The 24,347-nt window shown below is 36.8% G+C and overlaps 1 protein-coding gene across 2 annotated transcripts in view; it reads left to right on the top strand.

Annotated features, from left to right (window-relative positions):
- The window catches only part of LOC117422667 (endoribonuclease Dicer-like), a 29,154-nt gene extending 5,180 nt beyond the window's left edge, over positions 1-23,974 (top strand). For both annotated transcript variants that reach the window (XM_034037909.3, XM_034037910.3), the window contains 24 exons: positions 178-308; positions 533-667; positions 912-1,072; positions 1,446-1,614; positions 1,773-2,245; positions 2,428-2,560; positions 3,066-3,308; positions 3,405-3,559; positions 3,691-3,823; positions 4,011-4,086; positions 4,758-4,897; positions 5,250-5,429; positions 6,611-6,824; positions 8,823-8,976; positions 10,196-10,378; positions 10,492-10,597; positions 10,776-10,951; positions 11,177-11,966; positions 13,004-13,159; positions 15,579-16,404; positions 16,830-17,098; positions 18,053-18,215; positions 18,793-18,868; positions 19,467-23,974. In XM_034037909.3, the coding sequence (XP_033893800.3) occupies positions 178-308; positions 533-667; positions 912-1,072; positions 1,446-1,614; positions 1,773-2,245; positions 2,428-2,560; positions 3,066-3,308; positions 3,405-3,559; positions 3,691-3,823; positions 4,011-4,086; positions 4,758-4,897; positions 5,250-5,429; positions 6,611-6,824; positions 8,823-8,976; positions 10,196-10,378; positions 10,492-10,597; positions 10,776-10,951; positions 11,177-11,966; positions 13,004-13,159; positions 15,579-16,404; positions 16,830-17,098; positions 18,053-18,215; positions 18,793-18,868; positions 19,467-19,632 (5,408 nt within the window). In that variant the 3' untranslated portion in view covers positions 19,633-23,974. The remainder of the gene's footprint in view (positions 1-177; positions 309-532; positions 668-911; positions 1,073-1,445; positions 1,615-1,772; positions 2,246-2,427; positions 2,561-3,065; positions 3,309-3,404; positions 3,560-3,690; positions 3,824-4,010; positions 4,087-4,757; positions 4,898-5,249; positions 5,430-6,610; positions 6,825-8,822; positions 8,977-10,195; positions 10,379-10,491; positions 10,598-10,775; positions 10,952-11,176; positions 11,967-13,003; positions 13,160-15,578; positions 16,405-16,829; positions 17,099-18,052; positions 18,216-18,792; positions 18,869-19,466) is intronic.
- Positions 23,975-24,347: the final 373 nt, after the last annotated feature.

The following is a 24,347-nucleotide window of genomic DNA, read 5'->3' as shown; positions in this document are numbered from 1 at the left end:
ATACAGTACACTAATATCATGTGTTTACAGAAAATGTTTAATTAGTTGGCCTAGGGAAGTCTTTCTGTAAAGTAACTTAGTGCTGAAAGAGTTGCTTAGAGATAAGAAAGGTGGAATAGTTATATTTAGCGTTTTCCCCAGGAAATTTAAAATATGCCTTTTTTTTCTTTTCTTGAGCATCAAATGTTATTCAGCAGGCAGCAACAGTTGAAACCCATTCAGATCTTCTGGTTGGGGAATATACCAATGTTGAAATGACACACACTTGGACAGAAGAAGAATGGAACCATGAAATAACAGAAAAACAGGTATTTTTTGTTAATTTTTTAATTGATAAATTTATCAGTGATTCTTGTGGGGGGTGGGGATTAATAATTTCAAGTCTTAGTGTTTGCAAACAATTGAAACATTCTGATCATGGTAAGAGACAATGAAAGTAACTCTTTAAATGAATGTGCTGTAGTTTCTGGACCATTGTAAATGCAGTTTTCTACTATTTTAAAAATACTTTTTAAAATATGTTTCTTTACAGGTTCTTGTCATGACTTGCCACATCTTTTTGCATGTATTGAAGAAAGGATATTTACACCTATCTAAAATCAATCTGCTTGTGTTTGATGAATGTCATCTTGCAATAACGGACCATCCCTATCGGGAAATTATGAAGGTAAAAACGTTTAAAATTGAGCTTTGGCTTTTCTGTTTTATACTGATTTTCTTCAGAATGTTAACCTGGTACAGGTACAGTATCAATTGCTGTTGGGTTTTCTGAATGTTAATGTTACTGGGTTTACAGTTTATATCTCACCATGTTGCTTGAGTTAGTGAACCCTTTGTCTACATCCAGCTTTTTTCAGCCTGGTCCTTTTTTATATTTTGAATTAATATGCTTTTTTTTGCTGTGGTTTTAGATGTGTGAGGACTGCTCATCCTGTCCTCGAATACTGGGTCTTACTGCCTCCATTTTAAATGGGAAATGCGACCCCTCGGAGCTAGAGGAGAAGATTCTGAACCTTGAGAGAATCTTGAAGAGCAATGCAGAAACTGCTACGGACCTCGTTGTCTTAGATAGGTAGGTTGGGTTATAGTGGGTTAGTATACCCTTACGTCTAACCATCCTTTTCATGTGTACAATCTGATTTAACAAAAAGGGGTTGCAAAGCTATGCCTATGCCCTTTAGAACTATATTGTGCTATGAAAGAACCACTGTTAAAGCACCACACATATTGCCCAATAGTACTCATTACCTTTACCACGAGAGTTGTTAAATCCCCTATAAGTATGTTTAACAAAATGTTCCACTCTACATCCTGTAGTTATGTTCTGATAATATAAATTATAACATAATTATTGTAGGCTTCATGTCACAAATGCATGGTTAAAATGTACCTCCTTGCTATTTTTAAACGATTAGTTTAAACTATTTTTGTTTTCTTCTTCATAGGTACTCATCTCAGCCTCGTGAAGTTGTTTTAGATTGTGGACCATATGTGGATAAAAGCGGGCTTTGCGAAAGACTCTTTAACGAGTTGGATGAAGCACTTAATTTTCTGAATGACTGCAACATATCTGCACTTCGTGAAGATAGAGATCCAACGTTTATTTCCAAACAGGTACGCATTCAGTAAACAATTCAGTGTATCTTATTCTGGTTATGCTTAATCCATTTTTGTTAGACTTTATGAAGGGTTATGTGTATATATGCAAACTTATTTTTCGATAAACATGCAGATGGGGGGGAAAAAATTATGAATACTATTTTCTTGTACAGGTGTTGAGTGACTGCCAAGCAGTGTTGACAGTTCTGGGACCTTGGTGCGCAGACAAAGTAGCTGGAATAATGGTGAGGGAACTGCAGAAATACATCAAGCACGAGCAGGAGGAGTTGAACCGGAAGTTGTTATTGTTTACAGACACTATATTGAGAAAAATCCATGCATTGTGCGAAGAGCACTTCTCGCCTGCCTCACTTGACCTAAAATTTGTTACCCCTAAAGTAATGAAGCTGCTTCAGATCCTGCACGAGTACAAACCGTATGAACGGCAGCAGTTTGAGAGTGTGGAGTGGTACAACAACAGAAACCAGGATAATTACGTTTCTTGGAGCGATTCCGAGGACGAGGATGAGGATGAAGAAATTGAAGAAAAAGAAAAACCTGAAGCCAATTTTCCTTCCCCTTTCACCAACATATTGTGTGGGATTATTTTTGTTGAGCGACGCTACACTGCAGTGGTCTTAAACAGGTGAGGATTTCTTGGTTTGATTTATTATGTTGAATTCCAACAGGTAATGTAGCTGAACATAGTGTCAAATTGAGAAGAAAATTAATGTCAACTACATTTCCAACATTCCAATCCTGAAAACATCCTTGATAACCACTTCAGCATTTGGATTGGTTCACTTAGAAATGTTGTTATCTCCTCAGGCTAATAAAGGAAGCTGGAAAGCTAGACCCTGAACTTGCTTACATCAGCAGCAATTTCATAACTGGGCACAGTATTGGGAAGAATCAACCTCGAAACAAACAGATGGAGGTGGAGTTCAGAAAGCAAGAAGAGGTAACCGTGAATTATGTTGTAGATTGGATTGGGTGAGCCCTCGTACCAGACAGGTTTGCACTGGTACTTTTGTGTGTCCGGTAGTTCCATCTTTAACTTCTAAATTTAAAAAAAAGTTAATCAACACTGTTCTGTTAGATCTTGCATGACTCTTGGAAACAAGTTGTTGGGTTAAATTAGTTTTTGTGATATTATACATTATACAATAATGTACCAATAAGGTCCAATATAAGTGCTTGTTGTTTTTGCTATTAATCCAGTAAGTAAAGCCTAAAAACTGTACATCTTTTACGGTGCATTGTATTTAGGGCTTCCTATGTTCAGATCTACCCAAAGGTCCACCAGAATTCTCATGTGAACCACCCACTACTGCTCTACAATGTTTGCCTGCTTGGTTATATTGGTTGAGCATAGTTTTGGTTAAAAATGGAATGATTGGTGTATGTTGGCTTCCTTTAAGTATAACTGGAGGTATAATACACACCTTGTCTTATTTCTTTTGCAGGTGCTTCGGAAGTTTCGCGCTCATGAGACCAATTTGCTTATTGCAACTAGTATTGTGGAGGAGGGCGTTGATATTCCAAAGTGCAATTTGGTAGTTCGATTTGATTTGCCAACAGAATATCGTTCTTATGTTCAGTCTAAAGGTCGAGCAAGAGCCCCTGTTTCGAATTATATCATGCTGGCTGACACTGAAAGAACCAAAACTTTTGAAGAGGATCTGAAAACATACAAATCTATAGAAAAGGTAATTTTACAATCATTTAATGAGTTAAGTACTGGTATAATTCTTAGGCATTTCAATGAGTGGAAACAGATAATATACAGTGTTGTTCTTTCTCAGATCCTTAGGAACAAGTGTTCAAAGGCAACGGATTACAGTGAATTAGAAGTTGAGCCTGTTGTGGACGACGACAACATTTTGCCACCGTATGTACTGCGATCTGAAGATGGAGGCCCACGAGTTACCATTAACACAGCCATTGGGCATGTTAACAGGTACTACTTGGTACTTTTAAAATTGTATATATAACAAAATGTGTATATATTGTATTTAAATGAGCTATGATTTTTAGTGAAATAAATAACCTTAAGTACTTTGAACCATTAATTTGATACTTGTTTTACAGATACTGTGCACGATTACCAAGTGATCCATTTACCCATCTTGCGCCAAAGTGTAAAACGATGGAACTGAGGAATGGTAGCTACAGGTCCACTCTTTACCTTCCTATCAATTCACCTCTCCGAGTTCCTGTGACTGTAAGTGTTTAGTTTACTGATGAGGGTACTAGCTGAAAGGGCTGTCTATTTAACTTAGTGTCTTGTTTCTATTATATATATTTTTTAAGTTGAACAACTGTTGGTAAATATAACAAAATTACTTAACAATAAAATGATCATGCAAATCATTTTGATTAAAGTACTATTTTTGTTGTGTTCTTTTTAGGGACCTACTATGAGTTGTGCAAGGCTAGCTGAGAAAGCTGTGGCCCTTCTTTGCTGTGAAAAATTACACAAAATAGGTAAAAACATTTTGTATTGATGATAAAATGTGGTGTTGCACGATTGTGGAGTACACCGTGAGTCTGTCAGGGAAGCTCAGGGTTGCGTCCTGGCTGTGCCAAGTGGTCCACCTTGGCCAGCCACCCGCAGCATCAGATTGGTCCTTTTGCTTTCGGAGGTAAAATCTCAGGACAGCTCTCTGCACTACAGAGCCCCCTACTAGCCAAGTACCTGGTGAGCTGGAGCAAACACTGGCCCGGCTGACCTTCAAGATACAGAGAAATGATTGTCGGGGATTGGAGAATGCCCACTGATCTTTATTTCTCTTAAGCTACTGTGGGGAGTTGAGCTGTGAGGGAACATAATTAGAAATTCTATATTGGTGAGAAACATAGGTGCAAAATAGGTGCACAATAGTAATCTGGCATCATGCTGGACATTTATTTCAACATGTGCAATATCATTTCCTTTACTAGCGGGAAGTAATCTGTTAAATTTTATATATTCTTTACTTTTTAAAACTTGACTAAAAAGCTTCTGGCTAAAATCATAGAACCATATGCTGAATTTGTGTACATTTTAGAAATGCATATAGCCATATGCTGAAGTTATGTGTATTTTAAGTTGTATTTTAGTTTCAGGTCATAGCAATGTCAGAAATATGTTTTAATAGTTATTTGTCCTCAATTAGGTGAACTTGATGATCACTTGATGCCTGTTGGGAAAGAGACAGTCAAGTATGAGGAGGAGTTGGACTTGCATGATGAGGAAGAAACCAGCGTACCAGGGAGACCGGGCTCTACAAAACGCAGGCAGTGCTATCCAAAAGCTGTGAGTATTGTCTCTTTTCTGTAGATAATTAAGTGTTTAGGTTGTAGAAAAAAACATAAGCAGCATGTGATTTAAAATCTTCATCAATATCAAAGGTGGTTTGGCTCCACCAGTGATAAAATATAAAAACAATAATGTATGGGTGGGGGGGAAAAAAAGAGCACTGAATATAGAGATAAACTTAAGTCAAATCTTTATCGTTAGCTGGAAAGTTTGTTTAATTGACTTTCCTGACGTGTTTTCTCATCATTTGTGAAATGTAAATATTTAATCATAGAGATGTTTAATTTCTAATTCTGTTGAATAAAACTGAAGCTTCTAACCTCTTTTTTTTGGTTCTCTTCTGAATTAGATTCCAGAATGCTTGCGGAACAGTTACCCTGTACCTGAGAAACTGTGCTACCTTTATGTGATAGGTATGGCACTGACCACTCCTCTCCCAGACGAGCTAAACTTTAGGAGAAGGAAACTGTATCCTCCAGAAGATACCACCAGATGCTTTGGGATACTGACTGCAAAACCAATACCTCGGGTAATGCACCACCTTCTACGTATACAGTAGAAATAGGCATATGCAACATTTTGTTTTAACACATTAATGATATAAGTGTAATGTAAATATTACTAAATTCATGTTTCAACATGCTCTGGCTGATTGTAGGTTATTGTGAATTCAGATTTTGCTTCCAGTAAAAAGCAACCTCCCTACATAGATAGGAAATGGACCCTCAAGCCAGTATAATTCATCTAATAACTTGGCACATTTCTGTCACGTTTTCAATCCTGTTTTTTTTATACACTAAAATATAATTCTATGTTTGACTATTACATTTATTAAAAAACAATTGTAATCTTGTGTAAACAAGCTGTGTCTTGTTAAAATAATTAAATTTAAAGTAAAGTTTACCACTAATATACAGTGCTCCCTCGCTATAAGGCTCTCGGTTATAACGTGCCTTGGATATAACGCTCCTACAGCATGTCCCCCAATTCCCTATGCTAGTGATTCATGCAATATTTCTACAGTAAATACAGTACCAGTGTTCAAACTATAAACAACTTCTCAGTTTAACTTCTGTTTCTGTCTCTCCCTTTTGATACAGTATCTGAATTGAAGGAAAGTTGCTCTGGCACTTTATAACACAGACATCTTATTCAGCATTTGATTTATGACTAAATAAATATTAGGCCTATTACGTGGTTATTTTTCCTAATGTATTTGCTTTTTTGTTGTGAGAGGAGCTGCGGCTTTCTCCAGGAGACGAGACGCTTCAGCCCCGCTCCGGCAGCCGAACCTGGGGCAAGCCCATTCCCTCTTCCCCTTGCCCGACCCGCTCTCCTTTTCGCACTTTGTTTGCTTGTCTGTTTCGAACTAAACTCCCGAACGCCGTTTAGGCAGGCTATGTATAGTTTAAAAACTGCTAATTTAAAATTATCCAAGTGGGAATGTTACCTTTTTATGTGCATTATAGAGAGGGAGTTATTTTATTTTGTATTTGTCAGGTGTGTGTTGTCACGCGGTGCCCCCCCCCCACCCACCCCTGTTTATAACTCTCTTCGGTTACAAAGCTCATATTGTGTATCCCCTGAGACCTGCGTTATAGTGAGGGAGCACTGTGTGTGTGTGTGTGTGTGTGTGTGTGTGTGTCTAGATAGATAGATAGATAGATAGATATAATCACATTAATTCATTATATATTTTTCTCCTTATAGATTCCTCACTTTCCAGTGTACACTCGTTCTGGAGAAGTTACCATATCCATTGAACTGCAGAAATCTGGCTTCACCTTGAGTGCCCAGCAGCTAGAGCTGATCACCAGACTTCATCAGTACATTTTCTCTCACATTCTTCGTCTTGAGAAACCTGCACTAGAGTTTAAACCTACAGAGGCAGATTCAACCTACTGTGTACTACCTCTTAATGTTGGTAAGTGCTCTAGTGTCGTAGATGGTGAAGAGAAGGGAACCTTGTCGGTTGTATTGGGTGGCCCCTTACACTAAAAAGGGAGATGTCCTAGCATTTGCTTACTGCTGATTACCTTGGTGAAGATAATGATTACCCACAGTGGAACATGAACCCTTGACTTGGCATTAAGCCTTTCTTATTTGGCTCAGTTCAGTTATTTGTAAAAAGTTATGTTACTGGTGATAAAGTATGAGTTGCGACTACAGGTGAACAAACAGATTAAATGGTTAAAAATAGGTAAAACGGGGAGGGGGTGGAGATATATATACGCTACCGGTCAAAAGTTTTACAACACCTCAATTTTTCCAGTTTTTATTGGAATTTACGCAGTTTAATGTCTCATGTACTCTGATATTAAAGCATAGAACAAATAAACAATTGGAGATAAAAAAGAAATCATTGAATCGTTTTGTTTAACAAAATTGAATCTAAATTTTTGACTCATCAAAGTAGCCACCTTTTGCAGATATAAGAGCCGAACACACTCGTGGCATTCTTTCTACAATGGAAATCAAATATTGTTCGGAAAGTTCTTCCCAACACTGTTGCAGAAGTTCCCACAAATGTGTTGCACTTGTAGGTTGCTTTGCTTTCACCCTTCTGTCCAGTTCATCCCAAACCAGCTCGATGGGGTTTAAGTCTGGAGACTGTGCTGGCCATTCCATGATTTGAAGCCTACCGTCTTGTTCTTTTCTTCTAAGGTAGTTCTGACAAAGCCTGGAGGTATGTTTTGGGTCATTATCTTGCTGTAGGATGAACCCCTGACCAACTAGGCGTATACCAGAGGGTATTGCATGGCGCTGCAAAATGCTGTGGTAGCAGTTTTGGTTCAGGGTGCCACTCACTCTGTGCAAGTTACTGACTCTGGATCCAGCAAAAGAGCCCCAGACCATCACGCTTCCTCCTCCATGTTTGACAGTTGGTGTCACACACCGAGGAACCATCCTTTCGCCTACTCGACGGCGTACAAAAACCCTGCGTGATGAACCGAAGATTTCAATTTTGATTCATCGGTCCATAAGACCTTCTTCCAGTCTTCAGTAGTCCAGTAGTTCAGTAGTTGAAACTGAGACTTGCTTACTTCGACCAGTGTTAAGCAGTGCTTGAAGCTGTTGTCCTGTGAGCCGCCTATCACGCAAGCTGTTGACTCTCAGAAATTTGTCTTCTGATTCTGTTGTGGCTTTGGGTCTGCCAGACCTCTTCCTGTCAGAGTTTCCTCCAGTTTCCAATTGCCTTTTGATGGTGTAGGAAACTGTACTCGCTGTCACCTTGGCTTTCTTTGCAATTTCTCTAAAGGAAAGACCTACACTTTTAAGGGTTATAATGGTCGGTCTGTCTGTCTTCCTTTGTTAATTGCCTTTTTCTCGCCATTATGAGAGCAATATACTACTTCCTGCAGTACAATACTGACCAAATAATGCTTAAGAGGGTGTAGTAACACAGTCTGTTCCAACACTGCTTTTATACAGACAGAGGGTTTGTAAGTAATCAACAAAAGTTGGGACACCTGTAGGAATTGTTAGCATCAACTTTCAAGGCTTAATTTACTTCCATTGCTGCAGAACAGCTGTAAGTTGTTAACCCATTACTTGTTCCCTGAAAAAGGCCTTTTTGTATAACTCTGAAATGTACATTATTTTTCAGTTTTTGGTAACCTAAACTTTTTTTTTTTTAACCTCTGGCAGTTTACCGCTTTCCTTTGTACCATTTCAGGTTATTCACTGGACTTGAACTGCTTAAATTTCAATAAAAACTGGAAAAATGGGGGTGTTCTAAAACTTTTGACCGGTAGTGTATGTATGTATGTATGTATGTATGTGTGTGTGTGTGTGTGTGTATATATATATATATATATATATATATATATATATATATATATATATATATATATATATATATATAATATATTATTGTATTTTAATAATACAACAATGAATGTTTTTATTCATTTTTGTTTAGTTGAGGACTCCAAAACTTTGGACTTGGACTTTAAGTTCATGGAAGATATTGAAAAATCGGAAGCACGTGTAGGCATTCCTAACACACAGTATACAAAGGAAAATCTTTTCAGTTTCAAATTGGAGGACTACCAGGATGCAGTTATCATTCCACGGTAAGGGAGAGATTTACAACTACTGCTTAACCACCCAGGTGCCCTTTTTATTTTTGCAAAACAGAAATATATTTCAATAGAACTTAAATAACAAAATAACAATTTGCTTATAATTGTAACTTTTATAACAATATAAATCACAAAATAACATATTTCTTTCCAATGGAAGCATTATAGAAGTATAAATAACTATTTTTTTTTTATTTTACAATATCAGCATTATAATAAGTGCAGCAAAAAGTGATTGTGCAGTCATATCACTTTTTAGAAATTATTTTTTGTGATAGATTTCAAAGCAGACACTCATCAATGCCAACGTCATTATCTGGTACATGTACATCAGAAAATTTGTGTCGCAAATTTTCAATCACGTCATATACAAGGTGATTAGAAAGTAAGTTTACCACATCAATGCACCATATCATTGATGTGGTAAACTTTCTTACTATCTTCCACAGTTTTGGGTACAGGTGAGTATCGCTGTTATATGCATTATCTGTGAAGTGTACTTCATCAGCACAATAAATCGGTCGTTTTGGACCAGTACTAGTCCTGACAAGGTTTCCTTACAACCCCTTGTAAGATCAACAAATAAATAAATACCCTCATCTCATTCTCTGTCGTAGCCACCCAGCTGTGCTTGTATATGGATGGGCCGATCTGTCATCCATCTGCCAGCGGAAAAACAAAACTGCAGACTAGTATCATATTCTGCATATTTATTTAGTGTAGCACGTCAAAGACGTGCTTAACTTTGCAGATGCACATATAACCTCCTGCACGCTATTCTCACGGGAATGAGAAATTTGGGCTTGCTTGCGCTCCATGTGGAAATCTCGGGATAAGAAGCTGGGTGGTTAAGGAAAAGGCCTTCAGGACTGCATGGCTAAAAATAGAAATCTTGTGTATTGACAAGTTGAATTAACAAACCAGATATTTCTTTCTGTATGATCTTTATTAAATGAAAGAGAATAGGACTATAGAAATAGACTGCTTTCCCCAAATGCCCAGGCAAAGTTTTTTTTTTTTTTTACCAAATTTTTTTCGTGTCTGTCAATGTGCTATATATGATGTAACACTTAATAAAGGTGTTGGTTGGTGTTTCAAGTTGTTAATGAATGGTATTGCAATAGTTGTTTTATGTATCTGCCAGTTCTGTTTGGTTTTTGGGATTCCTATTAACAATACTTGTTTGTATTTTAATTTTTTTTTTCTTCAGGTATCGCAACTTTGACCAGCCTCATCGCTTCTATGTAGCAGATGTCTATACAGATCTTACACCACTTGGTAAATTCCCATCTCCAGAATATGAAACCTTTGCTGAGTACTATAAAACAAAGTATAACCTTGATCTGTCAAACCTCAACCAGCCGCTGTTGGATGTGGACCACACATCCTCAAGGTATGAACAAAAATGTACCTCCTAATCTTGTGTAGTACAGATTGTTCTTGAAAATTTATGCTGTTAATAATGGATTCCCAATAAATGCTGACGGATGTTTTTTCTTTATTTAGACTGAATCTCTTAACTCCTCGACACCTAAATCAGAAAGGTAAAGCACTTCCCTTGAGCAGTGCTGAAAAGAGGAAAGCTAAATGGGAGAGTCTGCAGAATAAACAGGTAGGATGTCTCCACAGGCAGTTTTATTAATTTTAAATAATGCTTGTTGGGGTTTTTTTATTTTATTTATTTTTAAACAAATACATTAACAGCCAGCTCTCCTACCTAGACCTTGAAGTGAAGAAAATAAATATTGATGACTGATCCTGGTAAAGATTTCTGTTTTGTCTATCTGTAGATTTTGGTTCCTGAACTCTGTGCAATCCACCCGATCCCAGCTTCTTTATGGAGGAAAGCAGTCTGCCTCCCCAGTATCCTCTATCGTCTGCACTGCCTTCTAACAGCAGAGGAACTGAGGGCCCAGACGGCCATTGATGCCGGTGTAGGGGTCAGAACTCTTCCTCCTGACTTCAGGTCTGCTGTTAGTTTTTTTGTAAATATATTTTCTATAGCCAATTTTAAAGTATTTAGTGACAACATTCACTCCGTTCTTTTTATTTATTTATTTATTTAAAGCTATGTATTTATCCTATATTTAGAACCAGTTTCACAGAATGTTAGAAATATTCAGACCTGTAACAGGTACCTTTTTTTATATTTTGTTAATGACTTACGCAGATACTACTTTATTTGAACCAGGTACCCAAACTTGGATTTTGGTTGGAAAAATTCTATTGACAGCAAGTCTTTCATCTCAAGTCCTAGCTCTTGCACAGAAGATGAAAAATACTGTAAGCACAGCACAACTATAGTCCCTGAAAATGCTGCACATCAAGGTGCTAATGTAGAAAACTCCACGCCAGAGTGGTGTAACCAAACGCCTGTGAACAATAAAGCTTCTTTTGAAAAGTCATCTGACAAGCTTCATGTGACCAACCTCTCTGAGCGGAGCAGAGATAAAAATACTTTTGTTTGTGCTAAGAGCCTCACAAACGGCACTGCTGATGACCTTCAAGAAGATAATGATTGCCAGCATTATCCGCTAACCTCCCACAAGAGTGAAGTATCTTTAAAATCAACTACCTCAGTTCCCAAGCCGAATACACACAGCATTGAGAACCAGCCCATGCCCAGCATTGAATGTACTCTTGCGAGTAATAAAAACCTTGATGGACATGTAAAAAAATCTACCTCGGAAGATTGCCTGGCAGTGGCAGTGACAGCCAGTTCCTCAGCACCTTTAGCAGTTTATACAGATATGTTGGAACTTGCTACCAGCCCTGTTTGCAGTGACTCCCCCAAAACCCTTGGCCCAAACCCTGGTCTTATACTACAAGCCTTGACCCTCTCCAACGCCAGTGATGGGTTTAATCTGGAAAGGCTAGAGATGCTTGGTGACTCCTTTCTCAAGCATGCAATCACCACCTACTTGTTTTGTACATATCCTGATGCCCATGAAGGCCGTCTGTCGTACATGAGGAGTAAAAAGGTGGGTGTTGCAATTCATTTTATATTTTGTATGAAATACATGAAACACAAACTACTGCTTTTTTTTGCATTCTAAGAATTTTTCAAGTCGAGCCATTCCAATAAAAAAAGTAAATGTGCATTGTTTGGAGAATATCATATTCCCCCCCACCCGTGGACAGCATTTCCAATATAATAACAGTAATGGTGTTTGAACAGTACAGTATTTCTTATACCCTGTAGATCATAGAACTTTGTTGATTTTGTCAATTTTACAGTAAAAAATGTGCTGTACAAAAAAAACTATTTCAAAGCAGCAGAATGTGCACGTATGATTGATTTCTAAATAACAATATTACTGTCACACTGATTTCATTTGTACCTGAATATTTTCTTTGACTGTCAGCATATTGAAGCTTTCCCAGGCAAAAGTATGCCAATTTAGTTAATTGCGGATGTTCAGACTTTAAATAAATAACAGGATAAAAAAACAATTTAGAAATCAGATTTGTTGTTCAATAGCAGGATGGTCCTCTGTCTCTTAAGCTGTCAGTATTAAAGGCTAGTATACCTTTTGATCATTTTGATTGTAGGAAATACATTTACTCCCATCTTCCTGTCTCCTGTCCTTTTACAAGTAACATGTCTGTAAGTGTGGGCTTTTTGTGTGACAGCATATAAAATAGCTGATGAAATGTATTTTGTAGTGTCATAAGTGTTTTTGTAGATTTGCCAGTTGAAATGTCTTTTTAGCTTTTCTGGGATAGTGCATTAAGAAGTAAAAACATTTGTCAATCTGCGTACTTTAAAGTTTGATTTAGTAGTCATTTTCCTATTTTGACCTTTAGTCCAACCAAAGTAACTTCTTGTGGTTATTGTTCACTTTAAAGAGCACATTACAACTTTTTTTTTTATTTTTTAAATGCAACTCCAAGCAGATCCTGCATGTGGGCTTCAGTTCACTTAATCTTAATTACAGTAGATTGATCAGGGAAGTACTGTTTGCATGTTGTTTGTTAACTTTTTTCTTTTGATTTTTTTTTATTGTTTACACTGTAGGTCAGTAATTGTAACCTGTATCGCCTTGGGAAGAAGAAAGGCCTCCCAAGCCGTATGGTGGTTTCAATTTTTGATCCACCTGTGAACTGGCTTCCTCCTGGATATCTGGTTAACCAGGACAAAAGTGGTGATGATAAATTGGATGCAGATGAAATGGTAAGTCTTTCAAAAAGTGAATGCTTTTTTAAAAAAAAACTGAAATACCGTGCAAAAAAACAACTGGAGATCCTTTTAATACTGGAATTTTAACTGAGAACTTTTAGGCTGATGTACTTTGTCAATCTTGTGTTAAGGTTTACAAGCAGGTTGATCAACATCATTACTGCTTTTAATATAATTTAAGAGAAAATCTAACATGTATAATACTATACAAGGGGTGGCCAACCCTGGTCCTGGAGAGCCACAATCCAGCAGGTTTTATAGGTAACCCTTAATCATCCATTTCTGAAGAATGTAAGTTGTTGATCTTTTAGCAAGTTATTTTTTTCAATTAAATTAGGGGTGGTCAGCTCTGGTCCATGAGAGCTGCAGGGTGTTCAGGTTTTTGTTCCAAATTCTCTAAATTACTTAATTGAAAAAATGACTGTACTATATACAGACATGCTCAAATTTGTTAGTACCCCTCCACAAAAAACGAAGAATGCACAATTTTCTCTGAAATAACTTGAAACTGACAAAAGTAATTGGCATCCACCATTGTTTATTCCATATTTAATAGAAATCAGACTTTGCTTTTGATTTTTTATTCAACATAATATTGTAAATAATAAAACAAATGAAAATGGCATGGACAAAAATGATGGGACCGCTAACCTAATATTTTGCTGCACAACCTTTAGAGGCAATCACTGCAATCAAACGTTTTCTGTAGCTCTCAATGAGACTTCTGCACCTGTTAACAGGTAGTTTGGCCCACTCTTCCTGAGCAAACTGCTCCAGCTGTCTCAGGTTTGATGGGTGCCTTCTCCAGACTGCAAGTTTCAGCTCTTTCCATAGATGTTCGATTCAGATCAGGACTCATAGAAGGCCACTTCAGAATAGTCCGATGTTTTGTTCTTATCCATTCTTGGGTGCTTTTAGCTGTGTGTTTTGGGTCATTATCCTGTTGGAGGACCCATGACCTGCGACTGAGACAGAGCTTTCTGACACTGGGCAGTACGTTTCGCTCCAGAATGCCTTGATAGTCTTGAGATTTCATTGTGCCCTGCATAGATTCAAGGCACCCTGTGCCAGGCGCAGCAAAGCAGCCCCAAAACATAACCGAGCCTCCTCCATGTTTCACTGTAGGTATGGTGTTCTTTTCTTTGAAAGCTTCATTTTTTCGTCTGTGAACATAGAGCTGATGTGACTTGCCAAAAATCTCCAGTTTTGACTCATCTGTCCAAAGGACATTCTCCCAGAAGGATTGTGGCTTGTCAATATGCATTTTAGCAAATGCCAGTCTGGCTTTTTTGTTTCTTTCAAAAGTGGAGTCCTCCTGGGTCTTCTTCCATGGAGCCCACTTTCGCTCAAAAAGCGACGGATGGTGTGATCAGAAACTGACGTACCTTCACCTTGGAGTTCAGCTTGTATCTCTTTGGCAGTTATCCTTGGTTCTTTTTCTACCATTCGCAATATCCTTCTGTTCACTCTGGGGTCGATTTTCCTCTTGCGGCCGTGCCCAGGGTGGTTGGCTACAGTTCCATGGACCTTAAGCTTAATAATATTTGCAACTGTTGTCACAGGAACATCAAGCTGCTTGGAGATGATCTTGTAGCCTTTACCTTTACCATGCTTGTCTGTTATTTTCTTTCTGATCTCCTCAGACAACTCTCTCCTTTGCTTTCTCTTGTCCATGTTCAGTGTGGTGCACACAATGATACCAAACAGCACAGTGACTACTTTTCTCCATTTAAATAGGCTGAATGACTGATTACAAGATTGGAGACGTGTGATACTAATTAAAGAAACGAATTAGTTTGAAATATCACTATAATCCAATTATTTATTATCTTTTCTAAGGGGTACCAACAAATGTGTCCAGGCCATTTTAGAATATCTTTGTAGAATAAGCAATAATTCATCTCTTTTCACAGCTTCTTTGCTTTATTCCATGACATACCAAAGGCATGCAAGTATACATGATAAAATAGCTTTTAATTTCATCACTTTTCAGGAGGAATGAAGCATTATTTCAATGAGCTGTAAGGGTACCAACAAATTTGAGCACGTCTGTATGTCTGTGCAATGTTTCCTCACTACCACAAGGGGACTTGCTCTTCATTTTATGTTAATGTATATAAAGAAGTTTGTGCAATGGTACTTGTCCATTCCAGGACTTCCTTCCAAACAAGAATTCTGCATCCAGTTAAGAACTGGAACAAGATCCTCTCTATTTGCCTGGAAGAGCTGAAAGGACTGTGCTAGTGAAAGTGCTTTTAAGTTTAGGTTCATGTATCCCTTGCAGTGAAATTGTGTGACTTTAAGTAGGCCTCTAAGGTTTGCTACCCACAATGATGCTTCTTTCCCTAATCTGTGGTTTCGATTTTAGAAAAGGGTGTTTCCACTGCAGTTGTCTGTTTTCCAATTTTTTTAGATGGAAGATGACCAGCTGGCCAACGGTACAACTGAGGAAGACTATGATGAAGAGGATGAGGACGAAGATGACGACGACCTAATGTGGAAGGAACCGAAGGACGAGGTCAATGTCGAAGACGATTTGGAATACTACCAAGAGCACATCAAATTCATTGATAACATGCTGATTGGTTCTGGAGCCTTTGGAAAGAAGATATCCCTTCCAACCTTCCCAGCTGCAGAGCCCAGCTATGAATGGAAAGCCCCTAAAAAGTCCCTTGCTAATGTCCAGTATTCCTCTGATGCGGATGAGTTTGATTACAGCTCTTGGGATGCCATGTGTTACCTCGACCCCAGCAAGGCTGCTGAAGAGGATGACTTTGTAGTTGGGTTTTGGAATCCATCTGAGGAAAACTGTGGGGCTGACCAAGGCAAGCAGTCTATCTCTTATGACTTGCACACTGAACAGTGTATAGCTGACAAGAGTATTGCAGACTGTGTGGAAGCTCTTCTTGGATGCTATCTGACCAGTTGTGGAGAGAGAGCAGCTCAGTTGTTTCTTTGCTCTCTTGGCCTAAAAGTGCTTCCTGTTGTAAAGAACAGTGAGGTTGCTAGCACCTGTAATCAAACTGAGCTCAGCAAGGGAAAGGCTAAAGATGTGGAGTATGACTGGTTGAAGATCCCCCCAAGATGTATGTTTGATCACCCAGATGCTGAAAAGACCTTGAACCATCTGATATCAGGATTTGAAAACTTTGAAGAGAAAATCAACTATACCTTTCAAAACAAGGCCTACCTTTTGCAAGCTTTCACCCATGCTTCTTACCACTACAATACCATTACAGGTAACAAGTACAGTGTTTCTGAAATTCAGTGTTCTTAAATGTGTAAGTGCATTCACTTACACACTTGGGATTCAGGATTCATTAGATGAGGGAAAGCACTTTGTAGTAACCCCATTATTTCTTAGGGTTATACTGACATCTGGTGGTAAGAATACAAATTAGAGACACCTTGTAAAGCCCGATTTTTAGACAGGTCTAAAACTCAATACATAAAACCTCTGTCGCAGAAATTCCCCCTAGAATCGTAGTACAATGTGAACAAGCCATGTCTGAGTCACAGAGGACGTTTAAAATTGATTGTATTTTGGAAGCTAAGTCTGCACACTTTCATTCACAGAAGGCACCCTCTTTGTTCCTAACATGTAATTGCACAGATGTATTCTGTTAGTAATTTACTTTTTGTGTGTTTATTTTGTACCATGAAGATTGTTACCAGCGGCTGGAGTTCCTTGGAGATGCAATATTGGACTACCTCATAACCAAGCACCTTTATGAAGATCCACGGCAGCACTCTCCTGGAGTGCTGACTGACTTGCGATCTGCCCTCGTCAATAACACAATATTTGCTTCTCTGGCTGTAAAGTATGACTACCACAAATACTTTAAAGCGGTCTCTCCTGAGCTGTTCCATGTGATTGATGACTTTGTGCAATTTCAGCTGGAAAAGAATGAAATGCAAGGGATGGATTCTGAGGTTAGTAATAACTGGGTATCTGGGACAAGTTTGTTCAGTGCAAGTATACAGTTGTTTACACTGCAAATCTCTTATCAGTAAACCATTTGTAATGTTCTTTATGTATTTTTTACTAAGCAGAGATGAAAAATCTCTGGGCTATTGATGTGATCAGTGCAGGTGGGGAGTGTTTTTGGTGTGTGGGTTTTTATTTTTATTTTATTTTTTTTAAGCTATTAACACATTGTGACAGTTGGTGAGGTTCGTATTTATTATTTTCTACATAAAACAAAAAAACTGAAAAAAATAAGGCAGAATTTCATTAAGGCGGTTGTTTTTACATTACATACCCCATTGGTGCTTGCAGACGGCTGTCCTTGGCAAGTTGCTATTTCATTGGTCCACAAACAAGTACTGTGAATTAAACAGTTATGGTGCAGTTCTACATTTCACATTACAGAAAATGGCAGAAATAATGGAATGAAAGGACGGTGCTGGCAAAAAATGAAGATATATATATTTATTTCTTTTCTGTTGCACTTGTGGTGGGGGGGGGGGGGGGGGAGGTTGTGGACATTGTTGACAAAGCCTGTAGACACCCACTCTCCTGGAATAATCCATAAATGTATAGCTCGCCTTCAACCCACGAGCACTATCTGTCTTTTTTATAAATGCTTTCCTGTTTAACAATATACTGATGGTACGCTTGTGTCTTGTACAACAATAACTAAGTCCACATTTGTTTATTGGTCCGCATGAGTACCTGCGTACCAGTTATGTGAACCCCTGATTATGGATCAAGAGGGTACAAGGCGTTGGAAAGCCAGATTCTCTGCAGAAAAGATTTATTTGTGTGTTCCTGTCAATTTGAGCTATGGATTACAATTTTAAGGTGGTCTGTACTAAAATCGAAGTCTCTCTGATCCTCATTTGACACTAATTTACTTTTCACATTTTCCTTTTTCCTCAAATTAGCTAAGGCGGTCTGAAGAAGATGATGCAAAAGAAGAAGATATTGAAGTTCCTAAAGCAATGGGAGACATCTTTGAGTCCCTTGCTGGGGCACTTTACATGGATAGTGGGATGTCTTTGGAGACTGTTTGGCAAGTGTACTATCCAATGATGAGGCCACTAATTGGTAAGAACAGCTTAATATTTATATTAAATTTTCCATAAAGTAAAATAAATGTTACTGTTGAAAAAAACATTTTGGTTGCTACCTGGAAATGGTTAATATACAAGTTAGCAAAGTTTTTACTCTCCTTTTAAAATAAAATTTGTATTGCAAATCAAAAGGATTAATTTAGAGGTATGGTAATTGATGATTTTGCACCTAAGGACGCATCTCCTTATTCCCCATTCTTCTCTTTTAGTTTCACTCGTGTATTTCTTTCACAGCTTTCTACCCATCTATTTAAATATTTTCAGCACTATATGAAATGCAAAATTAATTTAAATAAAACATTTAAATAAATCAAGATTTATTTTAACACTTTGCTTTGCTTTCTGTAAGTGGGGGCTGGGGGGGGGGGGGGGACGGGGGACAGGGGACAGGGGACAGCGACAAAACATGAGTTGGCCCAGGAGATGGAGAAAGAGCTGATAACCTCATTTAAGGGAACATTTTAAATTATTCACCTTTAATGTGCCAAAACATGACTTTAAGTAAAAAAAAATAATAATAATAAATAAAACATATTTATCATTTTTTGCAGAGAAATTTTCTGCTAATGTTCCTCGTTCTCCAGTACGCGAGTTGTTAGAGATGGAGCCAGAGACTGCCAAATTCAGGTAAGTTTTGAATATGGGTTGGTACTTTTTAGACTATTTTAATCAAAAAGTATTTATTTGTTTTAACTGCCTTTACCAAACTGTTGTAGCACTATTGAATCATTGTGTTACAATTCCGAGGTGGAATATGCAGTGCAGATTTATGATGGGAAGTACTTTGTTACACTTTCCCCTCATCGTTAATGGTTTAGTGTGGTAGGTTTGCTGCTGGGTTTGAATACTTGGCAGGATTTTTGGCAGCTATAGCTGCACTGTTCTTTAAACAAAAGCAAACAAAATAGTTTTACATTTTACTCTTGTATTCCGAAAATATAAGCAGTGGACTTTAAAGAGATTAACAGTTAAACACCGGTTCTGTACTATTTCACTTTTGAATTTCATCTCCAGACCTGGACTGTGTTCAAGTACATCAACTAAGAAAAGGTTGTCTTTAGGTTAGTAATAACTAGGTCATGTCCATACTTTATACTTTGAGTAGATTCGGCTCCTAAAAAGAACAGAAAAGGTAAATGCTTAACCCCAAGGAACGTCACATAGAATCTAAAATAAAAACTGCAATGTGACCGAATGATTTTGTTTTGTCTTGCTAACTACCTAGCCCTGCTGAAAGGACCTACGATGGGAAAGTCCGGGTCACAGTGGAAGTCGTAGGGAAGGGAAAGTTCAAAGGTGTCGGCCGAAGCTACAGGATTGCCAAATCGGCAGCAGCACGGAGAGCCCTGCGAAGTCTCAAAGCGAATCAACCTCAGGTCCAAACCAGCTGAGCATCAGGCTCAAGATGTCATTAAATTAAAAACAAATTGTGAGCAAAAGCTGTAAAAAACTGAAACAAAAAAAAAAAAACACTCAACTTTTAAAGCATTTGTATAAAAAGGAAATATGTTCATGATAGTTTTTTCTTTGCGCAAACACAATCTTCTGCTTTTTTTTTTTCTCACGAGAGTGCTTTAAAACATTAGTAAGTGTTTAGAGAAAAAGGTCAGTTTTTTTTTTAAATTGTATTTCTTTTATTATATAAAGCTCTGCTTTTGTGTTGGTGAGCCAAGAAGCTTGTGCTTAACAGTAGGTTGATTTAGATTGTACATCATTTTAAAAAGTAAAATTACAAGTTTGAAAATAAATACAAACAAATCTAAATTCCTCAGTTTCTGAGCTCTTGCCAGTGCTAAAGCAGTGAAGTCGCTGCTGTGGATTAACTGATATGAGAACTAAAGGGTGCCAGTATTGTCCTCTCATCTGTTGTCCTGAGGTGACATTCTTAATCATTTATTGCACTTATTTGATAGGGGCTTTTTTAAAATATATATAAATAAACCAGCGGTGTGTAGTAGATGAACGTGATCAGATTATAGTGACTCCGTATACAATTTTTGCATTTGAGTAAAAAGGTTCTGCCTTTAAAGAAAATTACCCATACATTTTTCTGTTACAAATAAATTTTTACATTCCCATTCACTGTAATAGTTAATACAAATATATATATATATATATTTTTTTTTACAACACTCGAATGCATGTTTGTGTAGCTATGAAATATTATAAACCTATTTGCAGGGTTATAATAACATATATATATATATATATATATATATATAAAATGCTAGTAGATGGATACTTAAGTTTCAGTAAATGTTTTTGATACCAAGAACAGTTACAATTTCAATCAAGTGTCTAAACGTGAGCATTAAATGTCTCCATTGACTCAATTAAGTTTTGATAATATTACAGGTATATCACTTAGGAAATATGCTGCAGATTTTGTAAGAATTGGTTACTTCTGTATGAAATGGAGCACCTTTACACTTTTAAGATACAGGTTTCTTACTGTAGTTCTCACAGATTGCATACCTACTTCATTTACCAAAGTTACCGTTGTTGCAGTGTCACAAGATTGCATTTGTGAGATAAGTGTCATTTAAAGTGTGTGATAAGATATTTAAACCAGCCTTTGTTTTGGTCTAAGCTAATTTTGTGATCATGTTTATGACTTAATGCAAAGCCTAAATTCTTTCTTTTTTTTTTTTTTTGTACTTGGTAGAATTAGGCACTCTTCACTTGAATACCTCAGTTATTTGCATGCATTGTTTTCTGTTTTTGGTGCTATGTTTTTTTTTTTTTGTATTAAGCTTGAACGTTTTAATTTTTTGCACTCTAACTATAATACCTCTTTTTAATTTACCTTTTAAATATGTTGGATCAATTGTCCAGACTACCAGCAGTGAATCGGAGGTTAGCTGCAATTTAAATGTTCCCTTTTGATTTATGCTTGAAGTGTTTTGGGAAAGCTGAGAAAGATGATATTTTCTGCACATAAAACCTGAGGTAGATGCTTGTTCATCTTGGTTTTCTTTCTTTCTTTCTTTCTTTCTTTCTTTTTCTTTCTTTTTCTTTTTGAGTTTGTAATTCTTCCTTGAATATCTCAAATTTAAATGGGTCACTTAATGTTTTGCAGGAGAAAACAGATTGCTGTCCTTATAGGCAACCCCTATCAGAATCCTTTGGTAAAAACTGTCTTGATAAGTTCTTGATAATTAAAAACTAAATTCTTTATCATTAAAAAGCAGTCCCTTTTTAAGGGACTGCTTTGTGAAGTCACAACACATCTGTAATTAACCGCTGCTAGAGTCAAGTTAATGATCTCCAGTAAGTACAATTCTATGAACTGTAGGTCGATCATAGTTGTCATTACATCTCCACAGGTATAGTATCAAATCATATTTCTTAGCAACTAGTAGGATAAATAAAACAAATGAATAACATCTAGATCAGATCAGGCTTCACATTCCATGGGCAGAAAATCGGATGATGTAACATGGAAATGGGTGCTGCTACCTTAAGAACTGGTTCAGGCTAATATAAATATTTTGACATATTCCTGAATAAAGCTGCACTCTTTTAAAAATATAAATGGCTGTAAGGCCAAATGGTGATTTTTTTTTCATATGATGGGCACTTGCCTCTTATAAGGTAACACTTTGCACTATGTAGTCATTCCCACAAATAATTGTATTTTGTTTTTATAGAGAAACGGTGCCTTTTGTTTTGTATAAATAACAGTTTATATAACGTGTAACTATTGTTGCATCAGGAAAGTATCATCTGCAACTGGCAAATCTGTGACTACCCTAAATTGTTTGGATAAAAAGACCCATGTGCCCTATACATTGTCCTTTTATAACCTATTCACCATATACTGTAGTGATTTTCCTGTCTCGCAGCATAATATTGTGAGTCTACTGTAGATACGTTAAGTTGTGGGGAATATTGAGTTCTTCATGTAAACTCATTGTATGAACCATGCAGACCATTATTACATGTAACCTCAGGTTGTCAAATCTTTAGGTCAATACTGCCAAAATAACAAACTATTTTTTTTTTTTATCAAATTTTAGTTAGCCATAATTCAGACTGTTTTAGCATCTTTTAAATATTGCAATCTGTTTGTCATTCTTGCAGATATATTAACTGAACCTCATACATTGTTACATGAAATCTGAAAATGAGTGGCTTTTATTGTTGCATTTACAGCTATTTAAACTCCCTAATGTGACCTCATTGCAGTGTGCTTTGGAACACCTGAGGTGAACTCGGACTAGGATTCACACTGTATGCATTTCTACACTTTACCGTTTTTGTAATTAAGAATATTATATAACGTTAGGGATAAACAGTCATTTAATTACCTTTTTGTTTTTGTGAGAATAACTTTGAAAAATGTGAAATCACTTGACGGTGCCACATTCATGAATTGTTTTCAGAGATAAAAGGACTCTCAACACCATGTATCTCAATGAGCCACACAGACTGAAATCGATGGCAAAGTTGGCATATATATCTCATGCAGAGATTTTTATACCATAATTTACTGGGTTTAAAAAGTGTACTTTAACGTAATTTTGTCCTCCTTTTTATATGCTGCAGATTTATTTTCTAACAGACACTTAATTGTTTTTGTTTGTTTGCTATTTTTGTACATGTAGCACAAATAAGCATTGCACTTGGCACCATGCTTTACCTCAGTTCAAGAAAAAAAAGTATGCTAATGTGCTTGGAGGGAAACAATGTGGTTTTGGCCTTGCTGTTGTAAAATTGCTGAAATTAGAAAAGGTAATAATTTAAATAGTGTGCCTCCAGGATTTTTTTTTTTTTTTTTAATTCACTGTACAAAATAGATCTCTACCATCTGGGACTTAATTTAATTGGTGGAGAAAATGCATTAGCTTACAAGCTGATGCACCCTTAGCAACACCTACAGGGGGTGGGGGATGAGGGGAGGCTGGAACAGATGTGAATTACCCACACTTTTGTATCTCCTGTAAGTATGGCTTGAATATTGTTGCATATTTTACTGTAAGTTATACTTTCACAGTAACTTCTGCGAGTTTTGATTTGAAAGATTTCCAAATTTTATTATCACTCAATTTTAAAATTGATTTGGGTATTAAAACCTGAGCAAGTTATCATTAGAAAACAGTCGGTTCCTTTTTTTGCTTCTGCATTATAGTAATTTTAAAGTTTTTACTTGGTCATCTGCTGACATTTTATGTAAAGCCTAGGTTTACTAAAATTGATATTGGTGATTTTGTAAATTGCTTATTTAAGATGTTAGGAGGTATTGGTGGGTCATTTGGTTTTGGGTGTAAAGCTATTTCACAAACTGATTCCACCCTTAAAAATAACTAAATAAATACAACGTTAATAAAAATCCACCTCTGATGCCAGAAATTACCTAAGAAATGCACTTGTATCAGCAGCAAGTTGTCTTGTAGCAAACTAAAGGGTAATGTGAGATGTACACTTGTAAGCAAGTTTGAGTATTGCAAGTGTTTGTTGTACTGTAAATATTTAGTTTTTAAAGGATGGTTGAATTCAAGCAGAACTGAATGAATAATACAATTAATTAAATGGGGAATAATGGGCCATCACATGCTGCAGCAGTCTTTAAGGGACATTAAATATTTCTCATTCATACTGTAATCATGCTGCAGAGGTTTACGGTCTGCACCTTATGGATCACAATTACCTTTATTATCTTTTTTTGTTTTGTTTTTGTAATAATTGTAGCTGAGTATATCTACAATAAAGTTATGTTCTGGTTGTTCATTATTAGGCGTCTTTTTGTCTTTTTTTAATTTTTTATTTTAAGTGCACACCTAGACTGTTTGTTTTAATAAGAAGCCAATTGTGACTTCTTATGCTAAATTTTTGCCAGCTGACCCAACCATTTCTAACACATTTTAATCTAAAATTATAAACGGAACCTCATTCCTCTTGTCTTTCATAAAGTCCCAGATGCAAACTCCTCATAATACTGTAAACCATTTCTCGCTGGAAAACACCAGCAAAATTAATAGAGTTGATGTAGAATGTTCTTGTAACTACTGAAGAAATGTAAAGAACTGAAGTGTATGTCCACTTACACTTTTTTATTGTAATATTTCTGTAATACAAGGTAACTTTTTTTTTTTTTTTTTAAACT

This window comes from Acipenser ruthenus, chromosome 15 (assembly GCF_902713425.1).
Source record: "Acipenser ruthenus chromosome 15, fAciRut3.2 maternal haplotype, whole genome shotgun sequence".
Classification (NCBI taxonomy): Eukaryota; Metazoa; Chordata; class Actinopteri; order Acipenseriformes; family Acipenseridae; genus Acipenser; species Acipenser ruthenus.
The sequence above is the reverse complement of the archived record's forward strand: the minus strand, read 5'-3'. Positions and strand labels throughout refer to the sequence as shown.